Here is a 26647-nt window from a genome sequence, read left to right as displayed (position 1 = left end):
AAATCGAGGTCCGCTTACTAGATAGCAGGAAGACAGAAAGGGTACTTTCATGGTCAGCTGAAAACCCTATCAATACACCATCCTGAAATTACTTTAAGACTCTAGTATTAACTCATAACATCAGAGTGGCAATTTCAGATCACAAGAGCTTTCCAGACACAGAAACGAAACTGCAGCTGTGAACTGGAACAAAATGCAAAAAACAAACAAGGACAAAAGTCCGACTTAGCTGGAAGTTGTCTGGTAGCAGGAACATGCACAGAAAGGCTTCTGATTACAATGTTGACCGGCATGGAAGTGACAGAGGAGCAAGGTTAAATAGCGACTCCCACATCCTGATGGGAACAGGTGAACAGAGGGGATGATGCACACAAGTTCAATTCCACCAGTGGCCACCGGGGGAGCCCAAAATCCAATTTCACAACAGTACCCCCCCCTCAAGGAGGGGGCACCGAACCCTCACCAGAACCACCAGGGCGATCAGGATGAGCCCTATGAAAGGCACGGACCAGATCGGAGGCATGAACATCAGAGGCAGTCACCCAAGAATTATCCTCCTGACCGTATCCCTTCCATTTGACCAGATACTGGAGTTTCCGTCTGGAAACACGGGAGTCCAAGATTTTTTCCACAACGTACTCCAACTCGCCCTCAACCAACACCGGAGCAGGAGGCTCAACGGAAGGCACAACCGGTACCTCATACCTGCGCAACAATGACCGATGAAAAACATTATGAATAGAAAAAGATGCAGGGAGGTCCAAACGGAAGGACACAGGGTTAAGAATCTCCAATATCTTGTACGGGCCGATGAACCGAGGCTTAAACTTAGGAGAAGAAACCCTCATAGGGACAAAACGAGAAGACAACCACACCAAGTCCCCGACACAAAGCCGAGGACCAACCCGACGCCGGCGGTTGGCAAAAAGCTGAGTCTTCTCCTGGGACAACTTCAAATTGTCCACCACCTGCCCCCAAATCTGATGCAACCTCTCCACCACAGCATCCACTCCAGGACAATCCGAAGATTCCACCTGACCGGAGGAAAATCGAGGATGAAACCCCGAATTACAGAAAAAAGGAGACACCAAGGTGGCAGAGCTGGCCCGATTATTGAGGGCAAACTCCGCTAAAGGCAAAAAAGCAACCCAATCATCCTGATCTGCAGACACAAAACACCTCAAATATGTCTCCAAAGTCTGATTCGTCCGCTCGGTCTGGCCATTAGTCTGAGGATGGAAAGCAGACGAGAAAGACAAATCTATGCCCATCCTAGCACAGAATGCCCGCCAAAATCTAGACACGAATTGGGTTCCTCTGTCAGAAACGATATTCTCCGGAATACCATGCAAACGAACCACATTTTGAAAAAACAGAGGAACCAACTCGGAAGAAGAAGGCAACTTAGGCAGGGGAACCAAATGGACCATCTTAGAGAAACGGTCACACACCACCCAGATGACAGACATCTTCTGAGAAACAGGAAGATCCGAAATAAAATCCATCGAGATGTGCGTCCAAGGCCTCTTCGGGATAGGCAAGGGCAACAACAATCCACTAGCCCGAGAACAACAAGGCTTGGCCCGAGCACAAACGTCACAAGACTGCACAAAGCCTCGTACATCTCGTGACAGGGAAGGCCACCAGAAGGACCTTGCCACCAAATCCCTGGTACCAAAGATTCCAGGATGACCTGCCAACGCAGAAGAATGAACCTCAGAAATGACTTTACTGGTCCAATCATCAGGAACAAACAGTCTACCAGGTGGGCAACGATCAGGTCTATCCGCCTGAAAATCCTGCAAGGCCCGCCGCAGGTCTGGAGAAACGGCAGACAATATCACTCCATCCTTAAGGATACCTGTAGGTTCAGAATTACCAGGGGAGTCAGGCTCAAAACTCCTAGAAAGGGCATCCGCCTTAACATTCTTAGAACCCGGTAGGTATGACACCACAAAATTAAACCGAGAGAAAAACAACGACCAGCGCGCCTGTCTAGGATTCAGGCGTCTGGCGGACTCAAGATAAATTAAATTTTTGTGGTCGGTCAATACCACCACCTGATGTCTAGCCCCCTCAAGCCAATGACGCCACTCCTCAAAAGCCCACTTCATGGCCAAAAGCTCTCGATTCCCAATATCATAATTCCGCTCGGCGGGCGAAAATTTACGAGAAAAAAAAGCACAAGGTTTCATCACGGAGCAGTCGGAACTTCTTTGCGACAAAACCGCCCCAGCTCCGATTTCAGAAGCGTCGACCTCAACCTGAAAAGGAAGAGCAACATCAGGCTGACGCAACACAGGGGCGGAAGAAAAGCGGCGCTTAAGCTCCCGAAAGGCCTCCACAGCAGCAGGGGACCAATCAGCAACATCAGCACCCTTCTTAGTCAAATCAGTCAATGGTTTAACAACATCAGAAAAACCAGCAATAAATCGACGATAAAAGTTAGCAAAGCCCAAAAATTTCTGAAGACTCTTAAGAGAAGAGGGTTGCGTCCAATCACAAATAGCCCGAACCTTGACAGGATCCATCTCGATGGAAGAGGGGGAAAAAATGTATCCCAAGAAGGAAATCTTTTGAACCCCAAAAACGCACTTAGAACCCTTCACACACAAGGAATTAGACCGCAAAACCTGAAAAACCCTCCTGACCTGCTGGACATGAGAGTCCCAGTCATCCGAAAAAATCAGAATATCATCCAGATACACGATCATAAATTTATCCAAATAATCACGGAAAATGTCATGCATAAAGGACTGAAAGACTGAAGGGGCATTTGAAAGGCCAAAAGGCATCACCAAATACTCAAAGTGGCCCTTGGGCGTATTAAATGCGGTTTTCCACTCATCCCCCTGCTTAATTCGCACCAAATTATACGCCCCACGGAGATCTATCTTAGAGAACCACTTGGCCCCCTTTATGCGAGCAAACAAATCAGTCAGCAGTGGCAACGGATATTGATATTTAACCGTGATTTTATTCAAAAGCCGATAATCAATACACGGCCTCAAAGAGCCATCTTTCTTAGACACAAAGAAAAAACCGGCTCCTAAGGGAGATGACGAAGGACGAATATGTCCCTTTTCCAAGGACTCCTTTATATATTCTCGCATAGCAGCATGTTCAGGCACAGACAGATTAAATAAACGACCCTTAGGGTATTTACTACCCGGAATCAAATCTATGGCACAATCGCACTCCCGGTGCGGAGGTAATGAACCAAGCTTAGGTTCTTCAAAAACGTCACGATAGTCAGACAAGAATTCAGGAATCTCAGAGGGAATAGATGACGAAATGGAAACCAAAGGTACGTCCCCATGCATCCCCTTACATCCCCAGCTTAACACAGACATAGCGTTCCAGTCGAGGACTGGGTTATGAGATTGCAGCCATGGCAATCCAAGCACCAACACATCATGTAGATTATACAGCACAAGAAAGCGAACAATCTCCTGATGATCCGGATTAATTCGCATAGTTACTTGTGTCCAGTATTGTGGTTTATTACTAGCCAATGGGGTGGAGTCAATCCCCTTCAGAGGTATAGGAGTTTCAAGAGGCTCTAAATCATACCCACAGCGTTTGGCAAAGGACCAATCCATAAGACTCAAAGCGGCGCCAGAGTCGACATAGGCATCCGCGGTAATAGATGATAAAGAACAAATCAGGGTCACAGATAGAATAAACTTAGACTGAAAAGTGCCAATTGAAACTGACTTATCAAGCTTCTTAGTACGCTTAGAGCATGCTGATATAACATGAGTTGAATCACCACAATAAAAGCACAACCCATTTTTTCGTCTAAAATTCTGCCGTTCGCTTCTGGACAGAATTCTATCACATTGCATATTCTCTGGCGTCTTCTCAGTAGACACCGCCAAATGGTGCACAGGTTTGCGCTCCCGCAGACGTCTATCGATCTGGATAGCCATTGTCATGGACTCATTCAGACCCGCAGGCACAGGGAACCCCACCATAACATCCTTAACGGCATCAGAGAGACCCTCTCTGAAATTCGCCGCCAGGGCGCACTCATTCCACTGAGTAAGCACAGACCATTTACGGAATTTTTGGCAGTATATTTCAACTTCATCTTGCCCCTGAGATAGGGACATCAAGGCTTTTTCCGCCTGAAGCTCTAAATGAGGTTCCTCATAAAGCAACCCCAAGGCCAGAAAAAACGCATCCACATTGAGCAACGCAGGATCCCCTGGAGCCAATGCAAAAGCCCAATCTTGAGGGTCGCCCCGGAGCAAGGAAATCACAATCCTGACCTGCTGAGCAGGATCTCCAGCAGAGCGAGATTTCAGGGACAAAAACAACTTGCAATTATTTTTGAAATTTTGAAAGCAAGATCTATTCCCCGAGAAAAATTCAGGCAAAGGAATTCTAGGTTCAGATATAGGAACATGAACAACAAAATCTTGTAAATTTTGAACTTTCGTGGTGAGATTATTCAAACCTGCAGCTAAACTCTGAATATCCATTTTAAACAGGTGAACACAGAGCCATTCCAGGATTAGAAGGAGAGAGAGAGAGGAAGGCTGCAATATAGGCAGACTTGCAAGTGATTCAATTGAAAGCACACTCAGAACTGAAGGAAAAAAAAAAAAAAAAAATTTTTCAGCAGACTTCTTTTTTCTCTCCTTTCTCTGCCAATTAATTTAACCCTTTGCGGGCCGGTCAAACTGTTATGGTTCTCAATGGCAAGAGAACATAGCCCAGCATACATAGGAACTAGCTCTTGGAAGGATGGAAACTTAAACTGACCATGAACTAAACCTGCCGCACAACTAACAGTAGCCGGGTAGCGTAGCCTGCGTTTTATCCCTAGACGCCCAGCGCCGGCCGGAGGACTAACTAATCCTGGCAGAGGAAAATATAGTCCTGGCTCACCTCTAGAGAAATTTCCCCGAAAGGCAGACAGAGGCCCCCACATATATTGGCGGTGATTTAAGATGAAAATGACAAACGTAGTATGAAAATAGGTTTAGCAAAATCGAGGTCCGCTTACTAGATAGCAGGAAGACAGAAAGGGTACTTTCATGGTCAGCTGAAAACCCTATCAATACACCATCCTGAAATTACTTTAAGACTCTAGTATTAACTCATAACATCAGAGTGGCAATTTCAGATCACAAGAGCTTTCCAGACACAGAAACGAAACTGCAGCTGTGAACTGGAACAAAATGCAAAAAACAAACAAGGACAAAAGTCCGACTTAGCTGGAAGTTGTCTGGTAGCAGGAACATGCACAGAAAGGCTTCTGATTACAATGTTGACCGGCATGGAAGTGACAGAGGAGCAAGGTTAAATAGCGACTCCCACATCCTGATGGGAACAGGTGAACAGAGGGGATGATGCACACAAGTTCAATTCCACCAGTGGCCACCGGGGGAGCCCAAAATCCAATTTCACAACAGCAGCCCCCATAGGATTATAATGCAGCTTCATAGGAGTATAATACAGCCCAACAGAATATAATGCAGCCCCTAAGAGTATATTACAGCCGTCATAGGTGTATAATGCAATCCCCATAGGAGTGTAATGCATCCCACATAGGATTATAATGCAGCATCCCATAGGAGTATAATGCAGCCCCCAAAAGGAGTATAATGCAGCCCACACAGGAATATAATGCAGCCCTACGGGCATATAATGCAGCCCCATAGGAATGTAATATATTCCTCAAATATTATTACCACCATGTACTCACTGATTTAAAAAAATAAATAACTACAATACTCACCTCTCCTCGTTTCCCGCTGCAGTGCATCTCCTCACCTCAGCAGCTCCACTACCCGGAACAGCGTGGTAGTGTCCCAGAGCTTCAGGCATACAACACTTTGAATTCTACTGGCATCAACCTGTGCTATAGTTGGATTTACTATCCAGGAATCTCTAGACTATTGACAACCCTAAACTCAACATATGGAAAAAAATTGATGCATTTCCAACAATAACTGTGCTTCAGAATTTTACATTGTAGCAATAAATCATGATAGGCAGCCAGATTTGTGACCCAGGGTAGCTGTGCAGTGACAGGCTATAAATCTCCAAAAATAATGAAATCAATGGAGAATATCCTCGTAAAGCAAATAGATGAAGCTGCGACTCAAGGAGAAGTCATTATTATGGGGGACTTCAACTACCCTGAAATAGATTGGGGAACAGAAACCTACAGTTCCAGCAAAGGTAATCGGTTTTTGACAACTATGAGAGACAATTACCTTTTACAGCTGGTTCAGGACCCAACAAGAAGGGGGGCACTGCTAGACCTAATATTAACCAACAGGCCAGACCGCATATCAAATATAAGGGTTGGGGGTCACTTGGGGAATAGTGATCACAAAATAATAAGTTTTCATGTATCCTTTAATAAGATGTGTAGTAGAGGGGTTACATGGACACTAAACTTCAGGAGGGCAAATTTCCAACGAATGAGAGATGATCTTGGTGCAATTAACTGGGACGATATCCTGAGACACAAAAATACACAAAGAAAATGGGAGACTTTTATTAGCATCCTGGATAGGACCTGTGCACAGTATATACCGTATGGGAATAAACATACTAGAAATAGAAGGAAACCAATATGGCTAAAAAGAGCTGTAAGGGGCGCAATAAGTGACAAAAAGAAAGCATTTAGAGAATTAAAGGAAGTAGGTAGTGAGGAGGCATTAAATAAATACTGAAAATTAAATAAATTCTGTAAAAAGCAAATCAAAGCAGCAAAAATTGAGACAGAGAGACTCATTGCCAGAGAGAGTAAAAATAATCCCAAAATATTATTTAACTACATAAATAGTAAGAAACTAAAAAATGATAGTGTTGGCCCCCTTAAAATTAGTCTGGGTGAAATGGTGGATGAGGATGAGGAAAAAGCCAATATGCTAAATGACTTTTTTTCATCAGTATTTACAAAAGAAAATCCCATGGCAGACAATATGATCAGTGATAACAAAAATTCCCCATTAAATGTCACCTGCTTAACCCAGCAGGAAGTACGGTGGCATCTAAAAATCACTAAAATTGACAAATCTCCGGGCCCGGATGGGATACTGTTGTGAATTCTGTTCTTGGGCTCCCTCCGGTGGTTATAAGTGGTAGCGCTGCTGTCTGTCCTTCACAGCAGTTATCAGGTGTGTCCACTCTGGACTGGGCTATTTAGTCTGGCCTCACCCTTTAGTCAGTGCCAGTTGTCCATTCTATTCTGGAGGATTCACATGCCTTCATGGTTTCTCCTGCTTCCTGGTCTTTTCACCAAGATAAGTTCTGCTTGTTTTGCAGCCCACATGTTGTGGGCCTCGTTGTTCAGTGCATTTCATGTTTTTTCTTGTCCAGCTTAATCTGTGTAAGGATTTATGCAGTCAAGCTGGAATCTCTGGAGAGGCAGATATACCCTCCATATCTTTAGTTAGATGTGGAGTTTTTTGTATTTTCTGTGGTGGATATTTCCTAGTATTTTAATACTGACCGCATAGTTCTCTGTCCTACCTTTCCTATTTAGCTAGATTGGCCTCCTTTGCTAAATCCTGTTTTCAGCCTGTGTATGTTTTTTCCTCTCCTCTCACAGTCAATATTTGTGAGGGGGCTGCCTATCCTTTGGGAATTTTCTCTGAGACGAGATAGTTTTCCCTTTTCTATCTATAGGGTTAATTAGTCCTCCGGCTGTGTCGAGGAGTCTAGGATCAGTAGGTATATCCCACGGCTACTTCTAGTTGCGGTGTTAAGTTCAGGGTCCGCGGTCAGTATAGATACCACCTTCTCCAGAGTACGTCCAATGCTACTCCTGGGCCACCAGATCATAACAGGATACACCCCCGAGTACTGCAGGAATTAAGTACAGTCATTGATAGACCATTATTTTTAATCTTTAAAGACTCCATAATAACAGGGTCTGTACCACAGGACTGGTGTATAGCAAATGTGGTGCCAATATTCAAAAAGGGGACAAAAACTGAACTTGGAAATTATAGGCCAGTAAGCTTAACCTCAACTGTGGGTAAAATCCTGGAGGGCATTCTAAGAGAAGCTATACCGGAGTATCTGAAGAGGAATAACCTCATGACCCAGTATCAGCATGGGTTTACTAGGGACCGTTCATGTCAGACTAATTTGATCAGCTTCTATGAAGAGGTAAGTTCTGGACTGGACCAAGGGAACCCAGTAGATGTAGTGTATATGGACTTTTCAAAAGCTTTTGATACGGTGTACTAGTTCGACCACACTTAGAATACTGTGCACAGTTCTGGTCTCCGGTGTATAAGAAAGACATAGCTGAACTGGAGCGGGTACAGAGAAGAGCGACCAAGGTTATTAGAGGACTGGGGGGTCTGCAATACCAAGATAGATTATTACACTTGGGGCTATTTAGTTTGGAAAAACGAAGACTAAGGGGTGATCTTATTTTAATGTATAAATATATGAAGGGACAGTACAAAGACCTTTCTGATGATCTTTTTAATCATAGACCTGAGACAGGGACAAGGGGGCATCCTCTACGTCTGGAGGAAAGAAGGTTTAAGCATAATAACAGACGCTGATTCTTTACTGTAAGAGCAGTGAGACTATGGAACTCTGCCATATGATGTTGTAATGAGTGATTCGTTACTTAAATTTAAGAGGGGACTAGATACCTTTCTGGAAAAGTATAATGTTACAGGGTATATACACTAGATTCCTTGATAGGGCGTTGATCCAGGGAACTAGTCTGATTGCCGTATGTGGAGTCGGGAAGGAATTTTTTTCCCCATGGTGGAGTTACTCTTTGCCACATGGTTTTTTTTGCCTTCCTCTGGATCAACATGTTAGGGCATGTTAGGTTAGGCTATGGGTTGAACTAGATGGACTTAAAGTCTTCCTTCAACCTTAATAACTATATAACTATGTAACTAAGTAGACCACACAGTAAAGATTTATGATGGGGCACAAAAGGAGATGCGTGTCAGAACAGTGCCAGCACTGGTAGCCTGGCAGCAGCAAAAGTTTTGGCCACTGGCACTTGGACTGCAGACAGGGAGCAATTATCATGGAGGTAGTGTTACAGGAGCTGATAATAATAATAATAATCTTTATTTATATAGCGCCAACATATCCCGCAGCGCTTTACAGTTTAACAGGTACAAATACAACAGTCATAAGTAACAACGTTAGCAATACAATAATTAAAGCAAAATAAGACGACCCTGCTCGTGAGAGCTTACAATCTACCATGAGGTGGGGGAGATACAAAGTACAGGTGTGTATTTACAATGATGTATTTACAATGATGGTCCAGCCATCTTCAGAGGGTGGGGGATAGATGGAGATAGTGAATGGGCCACACACACACAAACATAAAATGACTTTGATTAGGGAACGCGATGGGCCGCTCTGAACAAATGTGTTTTGAGGGCGCGCCTAAAACTAATCAAATTGTGGATGGTCCTAATATCTTAGGGTGGAGCATTCCAGAGGATTGGTGCAGCACAGGAGAAGTCTTGGAGTCGGGAGTGGGAGGTACGGATTAGTGCAGAGGTTAGTTGAAAGTCATTTGCAGAGCGCAGTGGTCGGTTAGGCTGATAGACCGAAATGAGGGAGGAGATGTATGATCTTCACTGCTAGCTGCTCTTCACTGCTCATCGCTACGTCTGTGACATTGCAGCAATATGCAGCTCCATGCTGTTACTATCAGCCAGTCTCTTGATAATAGCTTTTCTATTATATATAATATATTATATAATAGTTTCTCTGTAGATAACAGGGGCTATGGCCATTACCCCTCTTCTACCAGCCATGTCGAAGGCTTTTCTGCTGCTAGCAGCACCCATATTTTTTTACATGATATGAAGTTTTTTTCCATTATGCTACCATGTCTGTTGCCAGTGCCACATACATTTTAGACATAAGTATAACATTTAATTAATGTACAAAGCTTTTCAACCACACTTAGCCAACCCAGGAAAAGTATCAAATCAACCACAAATACTAAGCAGGGTTTATGTGACAGACAAAAAGTAAAATTCAAAAATAGCCTGCTGGTGGGGCGTGCCAGTGTTTCAGAATTGACAGATGTTGTAAAATGGACCTGCACAGTTAAATGTCTCGCTTTACTGTAATAATTTGTTGGCAAGTTTTGAGCTAGCGCAAATTAATTCCCGCTGGCCAAAAAGGACAACGTAAAAAAACGCGTCAGTAGGTAGAAACATGCTGCAAAAGAGTACAGTATATTTGTGTAGTGCACTGTTGCCAATGTGGATTATTCAAATAGATATGCAAAAAAAGTGTTTTTGTTTATGTACAATTTTTGTACAATTTTCATTTCTTATTTTTGGGGATAGATATTTTATGTTTGAATTTAAACTCTTCCCTAAGACAAAAATTGCTTAACCCTGAAAAACTAGGTTGCAACATAGGTAAACACAAGAAAGTGAGTTGTGACAAAAGCCAGCAGTATTTTTATGGCACATGTGCTTAAATGCAATTTAAAACAGTTGCAAAACCTTAAAATCTTATTTTTTTTTTACATTTTTTTTACTATTCCCAATTCAACAAAAATGCAACATAAATTATGTAATCAGGGCAAGCTCCAGGTTTTCTTGGGCCCCGGTCGAAAAAGTCTCAGTGGGCCCCTTTAACGCATGCCACAATTCATGATGCACAGATACAGCAGATAAATATAGGCATAGTACAATGCCAAAGATTTCACTTACTTCTTACATTACATGAGTGATATCAATAGCTCAGAAACCGGACAGTATAGTCCTCCATACAGTATTATGTGCACCACATAGTGCTCCATACAGAATAATGAGCCCCATATATTACTCCATAAAGTATTATGGGCACCACATAGTGTTCACACAGAATAATGAGCCCCATATATTGCTCCATACAGTATAATGAGCCTCATATATTGCTCCATACAGTATAATGAGCATGGGGCTCATTATACTGTATGGAGCAATATATGAGGCTCATTATACTGTATGGAGCAATATATGGGGCTCATTATTCTGTGTGAACACTATGTGGTGCCCATAATACTTTATGGAGTAATATATGGGGCTCATTATTCTGTATGGAGCACTATGTGGTGCACATAATACTGTATGGAGGACTATACTGTCCGGTTTCTGAGCTATTGATATCACTCATGTAATGTAAGTATTATGGGCACCACATAGTGTTCACACAGAATAATGAGCCCCATATATTGCTCCATACAGTATAATGAGCCTCATATATTGCTCCATATAGTATAATGAGCCCCATATATTGCTCCATACAGTATAATGAGCCTCATATATTGCTCTAAACAGAATAATGAGTCCCCTTTTTTGCTCCATACAGTATTATGGAAACCACATAGTGCTCCAAACAGAATAATGAGGCCTGTATAATGCTCCATACAGTTTATGATGGACCCCATAGATTGTTCCATACAGAATGGGACTCATATAATGCTCCATACAGAAGAGGCCCCATATAATGCTTCATATATAATTGACGCCATAAAATGCTCCATATATAATGGGCCCCATAAGATTTTCCATATGTAATTTTACCCATAAGATGCTCCATATGTAATTGGCTCCATATACTGCTTCATAAATAATTGTCCCCATATACTGTTCCATATGTAACTGGACCAATATACTGCTCCATATATAATTGGCCCCATATACTGCTCCATATATAATTGACCGTATATATTGTTCCATATAGAATGGTCCCATATAATGCTCCATATATAATAGGTCCCATATAGTGATGTATATATAATGGCCTCATTATATTGCTCCAAACATTTTAAAAAAATGAAAGCAAAAATGAAATACTCACCTCCCCTTGCTGGCCGCTACTCAGCATCGCCGTCTCTGCACTGTGACTGTTCAGTCAGAGGGCGCATACTAATCATGTCATCGTGTCCTCTAACCTGAACCTCACAGTCAGGAGATGCGGAAGACGCCGCAGCGGTGGAACAGGGAGAGGTGAGTATCGCAAGTACTGGCCCCCTGCCTGCTCAGAGTCCCGGGACTTACCCAGGTGCTGAAGCCGGCCCTTTAACTCTAAAATACTCTGTAGTGAAGTAGCTACACGTAGATTCAGGAGGGGTAATAGACACGTGGCAACAGCATACATTATGGTTGCTAAATTGGACAACTAACAAAATTTTTCAAAAACTAAAATGTGACCTTTCTTTAACAGATTTTTTTTGCAAAAAGGACAGGACAAGAAAGCTGGGTAAATTCACTTCCCAAAAGCAAGCATCTGCAACAGGCCAGGTATTAAGGTGGCATATGTACAGGTCTAATATTGAAATATCAGAATAACAAAGTGTTCAAAAGAATCTCACAAATCACAGTGTTCGAATTCACATGGGCATGCAAATTTCAGAAAAATTGACTTCAAGTCGATTCTCCTCATACCTATCCACTCAACTCTACTGTACAACAAACGGGACTCAACGTTGCGGGTAGACCTCCATGGCAATGAGACACCAAACTGAATCTCTGCCTAGGTAGAGAAAATAAATAACTGTTAATGTACCATGACTATACTATGATTTTTCCACAGAAACCATGAATACTTGACAGGCTCTTCTAGAAAAATAATTAGAAAGAAAAATGCTCAGTATATGTCTACGCAAATAAACAGTAAGGAAGTGGTTGAGCAGCTCCGATGGACCCTAGGTATAGAACGCCCCATCTCTGCTTGTTGGGTCCCTAGATGGCAATGACTTATAGTAGATGTCCATGATGCCAGATATAAGCCTCTAATTTTTGTTTTGTAAGGAGTTAATTAAAATAGCATTAGTTCGACCAATGTGGTCCACAGGCATAGAAACTTGTCAAGTATATGATTACATTTGTGCTTTGTAACTGGGGCTCGGCACATGAAAGCACATACTGAAGTTATTTCAGGCAGAGGAGAGAGGAAGATGCCACTTCCGTCTTAAAGCATGAAAGCATTTCATAAAATAATTAGCAAACCCAAAGCTTTTTTTCCCTGCTCTTTGTAATAACATAAAAATAAATTTTCTAACTGAGGTCATATAAAAATTATGTTAGATGAGGCAGGCTCATGGGAGCTTGGGTTGTATGGGCCATGTATGTTAAATATGAGGTTAATGTGTTTAGCAAGCAATGTAGGGGAAGTGATTGTGAGGAAATGCAGGCGCTCAAAATATATGGTGAGAAGCAAGTGTTCACTACATACAAAGATAAACATAAAAAGCCATATTCATTATTGAAATTGCACTTTATTTTTGTCTCATTTTAGATGTTTTTAGGCTGTTTAAATTTGCGCATTCTTCTTCTTTTAAATTGTGCCTTTTGTAAAATCTATTTTCTATGTGTTCACCTTTTTATGATTGCCATTGTGGACAGGGTTTGAGGCTCCCAGATGTTTTTGGCTGTTTCATCAAATGCAACTTTTTATAAAATTTGCTAGATTTTGGTTGGCACAGTTGTACTCTAGTCCTCCCTTGAAATGATCTTATCTACACCTGATATTTTTATGCAAATTTTTGAGCTAAAGTGTCCCAAAACAGATTAAAGACACAAATAAAGAGAATTTTGTATTTTACACAAAATTCATGAGCCATTTTGAAAAATTTGCTGCAAAAAAAATCAACTAATACCGTCCACAAGAAAATGAAAAGTGACTTAAAAAATGTAAATGATGAATCGGGCCTAAAGTTCACTACATATAATAATCAGAAAGCAGATGCATTGTATGATTTCTATCAGAATAATGCATATATCACTTCATGAGAGATCAATAATGATAATTTACAAAAGAAAAGGTTCAGAGTATAAAAAAAAGTGATGAGAGTCCCACAATCCCCTCATGCTGCAACCAATCACTAACTGCAGCAGTCACATTTCCTTGTGATGGGACATCATCATTGCAGCCGGCAGCAGAAAAAAGTGGTGGACAGTTCAGTGACAGAATAAGAGCGGTGGAAACAATAATCGAGTTGTTGTTTTTTACTCCTAATTTCCAGCATTTTCTCTCATGTCAAATACAGCTGAGAGCAAATACAATCTAATTGAATAACATTGGTCCCAGTGTGATACCTTTTCTTCTCGTATTGCACTTATTTGATTTATATGTTCTAATAATTACCATAGATTCAAATCGGAGATTCACAAAGACTGTGGGACTTCTGCAGTTTTAATTTGAATAGGATTCTCATTTAGCTCTTATTTAAACAGGAACTTGTGCTGAATTTAGTATTAGTGGTTGAAGAGCATAATAGAACATTCTTGCTTTTTTTTAGCTCTTTTTTTATTTAGCCTCTCTGTTGCAAAGATATTAACAATCAAAGTATTTGGCACCTAATGAGCTAACTTTTTTAAAGTCCAAGTTGGTAATAATATAGAGTTTTTACTGGGTGTGTGTACTTCATCTCCCTGTATGATGCCGACCAATCATAAGCAGGCAGTAACACTCAGAGGAAAAAAGACCACGTCTCCACAATAGCTTTAAGTAGGTTTATCAGTGTGTGATAGGTATAGTAAAAGACAGCCCTGATCTACTGGTCTAACCTCCTACATTAGTCAGAGTAGGGAAGTGCAGCTGAGTTTAGCCATGTCCCATTACAAACTCTTATCAGCTTTCCTGATTACTGAGTGTGTGAGAATCACATTTATGCCTGTTGTGCTCATGCAAATTGTAATCAATCTGTAGTGAGATCAGGGCTACATTACATCTAACACATGTCTCGAATGACTGTTCGGCACTACTCCTGTGTGAAATATAATGTCTCTCCCCATACACTGACTCATGCAGGAGGTAGACCAGGTAAACTCATTAGGTGCCAAATACTTTGTTGCTAATATTTCTGCAATTGAGAGACAAAATAAAAAAAAAAGTTTTATTACTCTCTGCAGCCAGTATTACATCGCGTGTTTAGTTAAACATGAAGAATTTGGTGAAGCGTCCTCTTTAAGAAGAATTTTACAGGTTTATTTTCTCCCAACAGCAATGAATATAAGAGATAATCACCAAATAATTCTACTACTTCAGTGGACCCTGCAAGTCTGTTTACCATATATATTCGTGTATAAGCTGAGTTTTTCAGCACTTTTTTTGTGCTGAAAATGCCCCTTCGGCTTATACACGAGTCAATTGTCAATTGTCCCAAAAAGTTGGCGGTGGAGGGGGAGCGGCGAGTGACAGAGGCAGGAGCCAGCAGCTGTGGCTAAAGCCTGTGCTGCTGCTGAAGAGAAATGAATATTCATTTCTCTTATAGCGCGCACAGTGACACCCGCAGCCGCCAGCTTCCAGAAGACATCCTACTCACCCTCCTGCATGCCTTTGCAGTATCTCGTTGGTCCCAGCGCCCTCGTAGCATCTCGTTAGTCCCAGCGTTGGCAGCTCTTCCTGTGCCGAGCAATCACATGGCCCCGCTCATAGGTGTGGAGGAAATATTCATTACCTTAATGAACGGGGCCATGTGATTGCTCGGCACAGGAACAGCTGCCGGCACCGGGACCAACAAAATGCTGCGAGGGCGCTGGGACCAACAAGATACTACAAGGGAGCATGGAAGGTGAGTAGGATGTTTTTTTTTTTTTAATAGGAACCATTCATACAAGGAAAGGGGATAAGAAGCCATGCATACCAGGACAGCTATGGGGGAGCCATGCATACCAGGACAGGACGGGGGAGCTATGCATACAAGGACAGGATGGGGAAACCATGCATACCAGGACAGGACGGAGGAGCCATGAATACCAGGACGGCTATGGGGGAGCCATGCATACCAGGACAGGACGGGGGAGCTATGCATACAAGGACAGGACGGGGAAACCATGCACACCAGGACAGGACGGGGGAGCCATGCATACCAGGACAGAATGGAGGAGCCATGAATACCAGGACAGGACGGGGGAGCTATGCATACAAGGACAGGACGGGGAAACCATGCATACCAGGACAGGACGGGGGAGCCATGAATACCAGGACAGCTATGGGGGAGCCATGCATACCAGGACAGGACAGGGGAGCTATGCATACAAGGACAGGACGGGGAAACCATGCACACCAGGACAGGACGGGGGAGCCATGCATACCAGGACAGAATGGAGGAGCCATGAATACCAGGACAGGACGGGGGAGCTATGCATACAAGGACAGGACGGGGAAACCATGCATACCAGGACAGGACGGGGGAGCCATGAATACCAGGACAGCTATGGGGGAGCCATGCATACCAGGACAGGACAGGGGAGCTATGCATACAAGGACAGGACGGGGAAACCATGCACACCAGGACAGGACGGGGGAGCCATGCATACCAGGACAGAATGGAGGAGCCATGAATACCAGGACAGGTTGGGGGAGCCAGGCATACCAGGACAGGGATGAGGGGACAATGCATACCGTTATAAACTAAAAGAGCCAACTTGTGCAGCAGTAATGCTGCATTCTAACAAGGTGGCTCTTTTAGTTTTAGGTTCAAGCATACCCCAAATAAAGCGTTTTAATACTTAGCCACAATTCCTGTCTCTAGCCAGGTAGGCGGGTCCTCACTCCCCAGCTTGGCCAGCTCCTCTGCCGTCACTCACATCTTCCTGCGCTTTCGGCACCGCCCACTCAGCGCTGTTATCATTTCAAATCCGGCGCCTGCGCTGTGTACTGGTGTCCTGCGCAGACGCAGTAAGCTCTGGCCGTCTGATGTAATGGCTGATACCAGAGAACAAAAGACATCCACAGAACACCAGGATGGATCTGCTGCACAGCAAATAGCTGTAGGACCTGCAATGACGTCTCTGCCATGTGATTGCCCTAAGGAAGATGTGAGTGACGGCAGAGGAGCTGGCCAAGCTGGGGAGTGAGGACCCGCCTACCTGGCTAGAGACAGGAATTGTGGCTAAGTATAAAAACGTTTTATTTGGGGTATGCTTGAACCTAAAACTAAAAGAGCCACCTTGTTAGAATGCAGCATTACTGCTGCACAAGGTGGCTCTTTTAGTTTATAACGGCTGGAGGGGGGTGACAGTGGCCCTTTAAGTCTTAGAATTAAAAAAATTATGAAATCCTTGCATTACGTATTATACATATAAAAAAGGGAAAGCACATACAAACCATGTCTACCTGAATGTAGTAAATGATGTGTAGGATGATGTGGTAAGTAAAGAAAACCCAGAAACTCCTGTGTTTGCAATACTTCAAAGGATAATAGACACCAGTTGTCATTGTGTTCTTCTTCCTATGATGAAATATAGTGCTCATAACGGAATTCTGATGATGATTTAAGTGTTCCCCAGGCGCTCTATATATTTCTTTGATGAGCATATTTTTTTGCATCATACCGTGCTATACTGTATATGTTACATACAAATTCCATTTACGTGGGACTGCCTTAGCATGTTTTTTTATTTACCATAATTGGACACATTTGAGATTTCTTTCTTCTGATAGTATCTCAGATAGTTATTGCACTATATGGCTCTTATATGAGCAGTATACAGAGAATGTAGGCTGGTGACTTTTTGCAGAAATGTCACTAGACAACTCGCTCTCATTAGCTATGATTTGCAGCTTTCCTTAGCAGCTGAAGACATGAGATCGCAAATGTTTCTAGGGAGCTATATACAACTTGTTTGCCCGGTGTTTGTTAACCTAACAATAACCTATTCTTAAAATTAAGTTCTTTATGTTGAATTTGTTTTGTTTTTGTTTATTTACTATTTTGTTGCCATCTTTTTTAGTTTTCTATGTTATTATCTTTACTTAAGAATAATCCTGAAATCTTGCAGTTTTCAGACTGGACACTGAGTCACATAATAGGTAATCACTTGTTAATCACTTCTCACTAATCATCTCACTATAATGAAAGAATAAAAGGTAGATTTACAATGACAGATAAAGGAACCATCATTTACAAAAGGTGATATCACAGATCACCTCCTCCTCCTTCCTGCCCAATAACCTCTTTACAGGACATAGAGCATTACAACAACACTCTATCATAGAAGTTATCTTCAGATTATGTCAATGTGACTAATGTAAAGCATATTTCTGAATGTTGTTAACAGAGAAAAGCAGCAAAAAATACAATAAGAAATATACAACCAGAAAATAAACAGGTCAGAAAAGTTCATGGCTTTTGCGTGTTCTCCTTTATATATTAGGATGATTTTCTCATATAAACTGCTACATACCTCATGTTTAATCCAGTTACCTAGCCTCCTTTCTTGTGGTCACTTCCCAATTTTCTGCCTGCACCTCGCCAAGCCCCCAGGAAGCTGTCTTTTTCATTGCATATACTGCTTCTGTCCTGCTGCCATGTTTTAACCCCTTAACAGCCTATGGCAGCTAATTCCATCACGGAGTGGGTTGGGGTATGAGGAGCAGGCTCAGCATCCGAGCCTGCTCCACACGGGAATCATGTTTTCAGGTAATTTTACCATGCAATAAACCATAAAAACAAAAAACTATGACAGAATTGCATTTTCTTCCCATTTCATCCCATATAAATTTATTTTTACAATTTTTCAATACAGTGTATGATAAAATGAATGATGTCGTTGATATCTGCTATTGGCATGCAAAAAGCAAGCCCACATTTGGCTATGTCGACAGAAAAATAAACAGCTTACTAAAGTCTTGTGGGTTGAGTCACAATGAAGGAGAAATAGTAAAATATAAATCCATGGAAACATCAGAGTTCCTGGTCCATGAGCTGGTCATTCCCTGGTCCATGAGCTGGACACTCCCTGGTCCATGAGCTGGACATTCCCTGGTCCATGAGCTGGACAGTCCCTGGTCCATGAGCTGGACATTCCCTGGTCCATGAGCTGGACACTCCCTGGTCCATGAGCTGGTCATTCCCTGGTCCATGAGCTGGACACTCCCTGGTCCATGAGCTGGACATTCCCTGGTCCATGAGCTGGACACTCCCTGGTCCATGAGCTGGTCATTCCCTGGTCCATGAGCTGGACACTCCCTGGTCCATGAGCTGGTCATTCCGCAGTCTATGAGCTGGTCATTCCGCGGTCTATGAGCTGGTCATTCCCCGCTGGCCCACTTCCCTAACTGCAGGGGGGCAGCATTTTTTCATATGATCTTATGAACAGTTATCTCCAATTTGTGGGAGCAGCAGGTCTTTTCTATTTTCTATTGAGAAAGCAAAGAGGCTAGGATTGTCTCTGGAAATAGTAATTCCGGCCTAAAAACTTGCAAAGGCAAGATCTAGTCAATTCCCTCAGTTTTTGATGTAAAACATGTAAACACTATTTACACAGGAAAACATGAATCTTTGACTCAGTAAAAGATTGAACTGATAGTATTTAGAATGCTGTACCTTCAGTTAAACAATGGCTAACCTGTTTCTGTGTGTGTCGCATAAATTAACAGGGTAAGGCCATGTTCACACTATAAGTATTTGGTCCCTATTTTACCTCAGTATTTGTAAGCCAAAACCCGGCGTAGGTGATAAATACAGAAGTGGTGACGTGTTTCCATTATACTTTTCCTCTGACTGTTTCATTCCTGGTATTGGCATATAGATACTGAGGCAAAATACTGACCAAATACTGATAGTTAGAGATGAGTGAAGTTGCTCGGGTTCCCTCTTATTCGGCAAGCTGCAGAGGGAACCCGGCTTCCTTGATCGCGCTGGCCAATCCGCTGATCGGCGCCACAGCTGCATGTGTCGCGGCTATGTGACAGTCACGACACATGCATGGACAGCCTGTGTGTTGGGCTCTCCATGCATGTGTCGTGACTGTCACATAGCCACGACACATGCAGCTGTGGCGCCGATCAGCTGATTGGCCAGCGCGATCAAGGAAGCCGGGTTCCCTCTGCAGCTTTCCGAATAAGAGGGAACCCAATCAACTTCGCCCATCTCTACTGATAGTGTGAAGCTGAGGTTTCCTTGTCATTAGACAATTTCCTTCTTTTACCAGTAATGTATAGGGTTAATTAGTTTAACCCTTTCACGACCTATGACATATAGGTATGGCAAAGGTCGTGTCCCGGCATCAGCTAAAGCATTGCTATGTGTAGCACAAGTGATCAGATGATAGCAGCTTCAAGTCTCCTCGGAGTCTATTGAAACAAGTAAAAAGTAGAAAACAAATATTTTAAAAATATTTAAAAAATAAAAAAATATATAAAGTAAATGGTGTAACCAGTAAAAATCAAAACTCCAGAATTACGTTTTTTTAGCCGCTGCAACATTGCACTAAAAGGCAATAACAGGGGATCAAAAAATCGTATCTACAACAAAATGGTATCAATAAAAACGCTCAGAGCGCAAAAAATAAGTCCTCACCCAGTCCCAGGTCCCAAAAAATAGACACTACAGGTCTTGAAAAATGGCGCCATTGGTTTTTTTAGCTTTGGATGTTATTTTTCACCACATAAATAAAAATGAATCTATAGATGTTTGGTATCTGCAAACTCGTAAAGACTTGGAGAATCATAATGGGTTAAATAGGTTGTTACATTAACTCAGTGTAATTGATGTGTATTATTATTTAGCTTTTTTTGGTTTTTAGCATTATTAGTCTACACAGACATATACTGTACAATAAATGTAACTTGGTACAATCATGGAAGTAATAAAATAGCTCAGAAAGAAGAGTTCCGGTAGGCGCAGTCTACTGACATGAAAGAGCAGGTGATGTGAGGTATACAGTGGATATATAGAGTCTACGCACCGCTAAGATATGCCAGGTTTTGTCATGCAATTATTTATCAGTGGAGCTTTCAGACACATACGTTTAATGACAGCGGCATCTTTTATCCGTGGGTTATTATGGTTAAACACTTAGGTAATTTTACAGGATACTGTGGTGTGATATGAAGTTATCTACTGCACTATTCTAAACCTTTTTGTGAGAAACTTACTGATGTACATAATGGCCAGACGGAGGTCAAAAGGAAACTATTTTGGCTTCTGTCTGAGAATTGCCAACTTAAGCGTGTACATTGCATACTTTGCCAACATTAATGCTAAACATGGATGAAAAACATCATGAGAGCACAGCCTGATACTGCTCAATGTCTGGTCGCCAGGTACACAAAACTACAGCATATGTACGCATACAGTATGTCCACTCCTGTGAGTTGGGGGAGTTGCATGCCTACTGCACTGCAGAGATCATGCAGAATCCCACCGCGGCCACCACATGTGATGAACCTGCACCTCACCACCCCACCTGGCGTCATTATTATATCTGAAGGATCACATAGTGCGGTCTCCCCACTTTCACAAACATGACGTTCCGCACCCCCTGGAGACTCATAAGGTCAGCTGGGTAAAGTTTTACACAGACACCTCGACAGTCCCAGCAGGGCCGGACTGGGACTAAAATTCAGCCCTGGCATTTGAAGTTACACAGGCCCACTTGTCGCATGGTGACTGTATAATATCTTTGTACACTTGTAGGCTACAAGAAGTGAGGGGAGTGTAACACGACTATATAACATATAATTACAGCTGTATCCAGCATTACAGCTCAGTCCCCATAGAATGTAATACAGCACAGCCCCCATAGACTATAATACAGCACAGCCCCCATAGAATGTAATACAGCACAGCCCCCATAGACTGTAATACAGCACAGCCCCCATAGAATGTAATACAGCACAGCCCCCATACAATGTAATACAGCACAGCCCCATAGAATGTAATACAGCACAGCCCCCATAGAATGTAATACAGCACAGCCCCCATAGAATGTAATACAGCACAGCCCCCATAGAATGTAATGCAGCACAGCCCCATAGAATGTAATGCAGCACAGCCCCATAGAATATAATGCAGCACAGGCCCATAGAATGGAATGCAGCCAGCCCCATAGAATATAATGCAGCACAGGCCCATGGAATGGAATGCAGCCAGCCCCATAGAATATAATGCAGGCAGACACCATACAATATAATGCAGCACAGCCCCCATAGAATGTAATGCAGGCAGGCAGCCCCCATAGAATGTAATGCAGCACAGCCCCATAGAATATAATGCAGCACAGGCCCATAGAATGGAATGCAGCCAGCCCCATAGAATATAATGCAGCACAGGCCCATAGAATGGAATGCAGCCAGCCCCCATAGAATGTAATGCAGGCAGACACCATACAATATAATGCAGCACAGCCCCCATAGAATGTAATGCAGGCAGGCAGCCCCCATAGAATGTAATGCAGGCAGGCAGCCCCCATAGAATGTAATGCAGGCAGGCAGCCCCCATAGAATGTAATGCAGGCAGGCAGCCCCCATAGAATGTAATGCAGGCAGGCAGCCCCCATAGAATGTAATGCAGGCAGGCAGCCCCCCATAGAAAGTAATGCAGGCAGGCAGCCCCCATAGAAAGTAATGCAGGCAGGCAGCCCCCATAGAAAGTAATGCAGGCAGGCAGCCCCCATAGAAAGTAATGCAGGCAGGCAGCCCCCATAGAAAGTAATGCAGGCAGGCAGCCCCCATAGAAAGTAATGCAGGCAGGCAGCCCCCATAGAAAGTAATGCAGGCAGGCAGCCCCCATAGAAAGTAATGCAGGCAGGCAGCCCCCATAGAAAGTAATGCAGCAGGCAGCCCCCATAGAAAGTAATGCAGGCAGGCAGCCCCCATAGAAAGTAATGCAGGCAGGCAGCCCCCATAGAAAGTAATGCAGGCAGGCAGCCCCCATAGAAAGTAATGCAGGCAGGCAGCCCCCATAGAAAGTAATGCAGGCAGGCAGCCCCCATAGAAAGTAATGCAGGCAGGCAGCCCCCATAGAAAGTAATGCAGGCAGGCAGCCCCCATAGAATGTAATGCAGGCAGGCAGCCCCCATAGAATGTAATGCAGGCAGGCAGCCCCCATAGAAAGTAATGCAGGCAGCCGCCCCCCCCCCCCCATAGCTCCACAATCCAGTCATCACTCATTGATAAAAAAACAAACAAACACACTACTCACCTCTCTCCTCGTGTCCCGCGCTGCTCCTGGCTCCGGCCTCAGCAGTCGCAGTCTGCCCGCCCGGTCACACAGCAGGTGCGCGATGATATGACGTCATCGCGCACCCGCAGTGTCAGCGGCAGGCAGAGCGGGGAATGATGGGAGAGGAAGCGTCAGCAGACGCTCTCTCCTCCATCATTGCATTCAACTGTACCGGCGTCTATGACGCCGGTATAGTTGAATGCGGGGCCGGGAGTGTGCCACGACAGCGTGGGGAGTGTGCCGACAGCGGCACATTCGAGCGGCCCACTACTGCCATCGGCCCTTCTGGCATTTGCCAGAACTGCCCTATGGCCAGTCCGGCCCTGAGTCCCAGGGAAGCACAGGGAATGAGTGGATGTGGTGCATGCAGTCACTGATTTGGAACCAAACTCACTCACAAACCTGAGAGGCTGAGAGGCCCCTTTCACTAGCACCACTGAAACAGCCCAGTAGCACTGCCACCAGTTCCTGGTTAGATTTAAGCCTGATCCATTAACTAGCCAGAAACCTGCCCCGGTAGCATGAAAAGTTAATCCGAGAAACGGACATGTAGATTCGTGGATCTAGATAAAAGAGCAGTCCAAGGTTAAATTATATATTTAATCTCCTTAAGGGCACACTAGACAATATTCTGTATACACAATGGTTATACATATACAATGGTCAGATATGCAAATACAATAGAATTAGGACAAAAGATATGAGCAGATAAATCATGGTTTGATGTTAGACTATGTGTGCACTGGGCTGCAGGGGGCATGGGCTTGACCCCTTTTGAGGCTTGTATCCCATGCCAAATGGGATACAAATAATTGACATGAAATTATATCTCCAATATTATTCACAAGTATGCAGTAGGCTATTAGGTTTCCCCTTGTGGTGACCTCAAACAGGTGAAAAAAAGCATTATTTAACTCTAAATCTATCTAGGAGCTTTATAACTCTGCATAAGGAAGACAGTTCCAGAGCTCCAACCATTATAGAGATATACTTAAAAATAACAATATATCTAATTAGATATAGATATAAGTTTAAAAAATAATGATTATAGAATGTTAGACATAAAAAAACGCTGTAGTATTAGCATGTGAACATTTGCTTAAAACACAAATATACACATAAATTATCACTTTCTAATTACTAAAATAATTTTATTGATCAGATATTAAGCAATATATCCCTTGGGTAGAAAATTAGATGTCGTTGAAAACAATGTTTTTCTTCTTGTGAAATCTGGATATTATAATGCTGTACTATAATAAATGTTAGAAATTATCTTATTAAATAATGACATCTTTTTTACCATTCAACAGCACCTTAAACGACAATCGGCAAAATATAAGACGGATAACAACTATACTACGAGGGCAGCGGAGAGGCCAGAGAACTTTAAAAAGAATCGATACAAAGACATCTTGCCATGTAAGCCATGCACTGTTATTATTCATATTTGGAGATTATGTTTGTACTGTAATCAAATAAAATGAACTAACTATAAATATGATCCAAACTTTACTAAAGATCATTTACCTTTAAGAGGTTTGAAGATTTTTTTTTATTTGCTGTGATAGGCCTGGTGATACTTTTTTTTATTAAATTAAATTTAAACTTAAGCAACAAGGGTGAGGAGGGATAAAAAATATTTGACAAGCTGAAAAGGAATGTGTTATCAGGAAATTACCTATAATTTAAGTTCAATTTTTATGATATAGGTTTTTGCTCCCCCATCTGTGAGCAGCATGATGTAGGTCAGAGACCCAAATACTAGTGAGTACCACTTACTGGGCTGCTTGCTGTTATTTTGATAAAATCACCGTTTTATCTGCAGCAGATCTTTGAATGCTGAGCCCTATATAACCCCGCCCACACCACTGATTGGCTGCTTTCTGGACATGCTCACAGAAAGATGCCAATCAATGCTGAGGACAGGGAGGGGAACTTATGAATGTGCTTGACTACCTGGCAGCAGGTTTACTAGTCCTCTAATGATGATTTGCTGCTGATAAAAAAGTGATTTTATGAAAACAACGTCAAGCAATAAGTTGCACATCTCAGGAATCAAAGTCTCTGTCTCTACAATATCCTGCTCTCAGATTAGGGGAAAAAATGTCGACAGATTCCCTTCAAAGAGGAGCTTTCACAAGCGTTAAATTAATGCAAAGTGTGAGATCTCACAAGAGATAAGAGCCATGGGGGGTTGTGTTGTGAATTAGACTTTTTGGCTCCCTCTTGTGGTTACTAGTGATATGACTCTGGGATTGTCTTTCCTCAGTTTGGCACCCACCTGGGTCATTAGTCCAGGGGTGTTGCTATTTAAACTTCCTGGATCCTTAGTCCAGTGCCTGGCATCGTTGTAATCAGATCCTTTCTGTTTGCTCCTGTCTGCTGGTCTTGGTTCGTGCAAAATTAAGCTAAGTCCTACTTCTTTGTTTTTTGGTTATTTGCTTGCTCTTATTTTTGTCCAGCTTGTACTAAATGTGATTCCTGACTTTGCTGGAAGCTCTAGGGGGCTGGTGTTCTCCCCCCGGGCTGTTAGACGGTTCGGGGGTTCTTGAATATCCAGCGTGGATATTTTGATAGGGTTTTTGCTGACCATATAAGTCATCTTACTATATTCTGCTATTAGCTAGTGGGCCTCTCTTTGCTAAATACCTAGCTCATTCTTACGTTTGTCTTTTCCTCTTACCTCACCGTTATTATTTGTTGGGGGCTTGTATCCAACTTTTGGGGTGTTTTCTCTGGAGGCAAGAAAGGTCTTTCTTTTCCCTTCTAGGGTTAGTTAGTTCTCCGGCTGGCGCGAGACGTCTAGAACCAACGTAGGCACGTTCCCCGGCTGCTGCTATTTGTGGTGCTAGGATTAGATATATGGTCAGCTCAGTTACCACTGCCCTATGAGCTGGTTTTTTGTGTTTGCAGACTTAGTAATTATTTCTGAGACCCTCTGCCATTGGGGTCATAACAGTATGCCAGGCCAACATTGAATGTTTAATGTATTGCAGAAGTGGGATAATAAGAAAGGAAATTCTGAGTTTTTTTTTTTTTTCCTCTCTTCCTCCCCTTTACCTCTGAGTGGCTTGTGCTTGCTGCAGACATGAATGTCCAGACCTTGATTACAAGTGTAGACCAGCTTGCTGCTCGTGTGCAGGGCATACAAGATTTTGTTACCAGTAGTCCAATGTCTGAACCTAAAATACCTATTCCTGAACTGTTTTCTGGAGACCGATTTAAGTTTAGGAATTTCAGGAATAATTGTAAATTGTTTCTATCTCTGAGACCCCGTTCATCTGGAGATTCAGCTCAGCAAGTTAAAATTGTTATCTCTTTTTTACGGGGCGACCCTCAGGATTGGGCTTTCTCGCTAGCGCCAGGAGATCCGGCATTGGCAAATATTGATGCGTTTTTTCTGGCGCTCGGATTGCTTTACGAGGAACCCAATCTTGAAGTTCAGGCAGAAAAAGCCTTGCTGGCTATTTCTCAGGGCCAGGATGAAGCTGAAGTGTATTGCCAAAAATTTCGGAAATGGTCTGTGCTTACTCAGTGGAATGAGTGTGCTCTGGCCGCAAATTTCAGAAATGGCCTTTCTGAAGCCATTAAGAATGTGATGGTGGGTTTCCCCATTCCTACAAGTCTGAATGATTCCATGGCGCTGGCTATTCAAATTGACCGGCGTTTGCGGGAGCGCAAAACCGCTAATCCTCTGGTGGTGTTGTCTGAACAAACACC

General features: G+C 42.9%; 1 protein-coding gene across 4 annotated transcripts in view; it reads left to right on the top strand.

The window, feature by feature from the left end:
* The window catches only part of PTPN22 (protein tyrosine phosphatase non-receptor type 22), a 170250-nt gene that overhangs the window by 39012 nt on the left and 104591 nt on the right, over positions 1-26647 (top strand). For all 4 annotated transcript variants that reach the window (XM_077294938.1, XM_077294936.1, XM_077294937.1 and 1 more), the window contains one exon: positions 24238-24346. In XM_077294938.1, coding sequence (XP_077151053.1) covers positions 24238-24346 — 109 coding nt within the window. The remainder of the gene's footprint in view (positions 1-24237; positions 24347-26647) is intronic.

Source organism: Ranitomeya variabilis, chromosome 3, assembly GCF_051348905.1.
Source record: "Ranitomeya variabilis isolate aRanVar5 chromosome 3, aRanVar5.hap1, whole genome shotgun sequence".
In the NCBI taxonomy this organism is placed as follows: domain Eukaryota; kingdom Metazoa; phylum Chordata; class Amphibia; order Anura; family Dendrobatidae; genus Ranitomeya; species Ranitomeya variabilis.
Note: the sequence above shows the minus strand (reverse complement) of the source record. Positions and strands in the feature narration are given on the sequence as shown.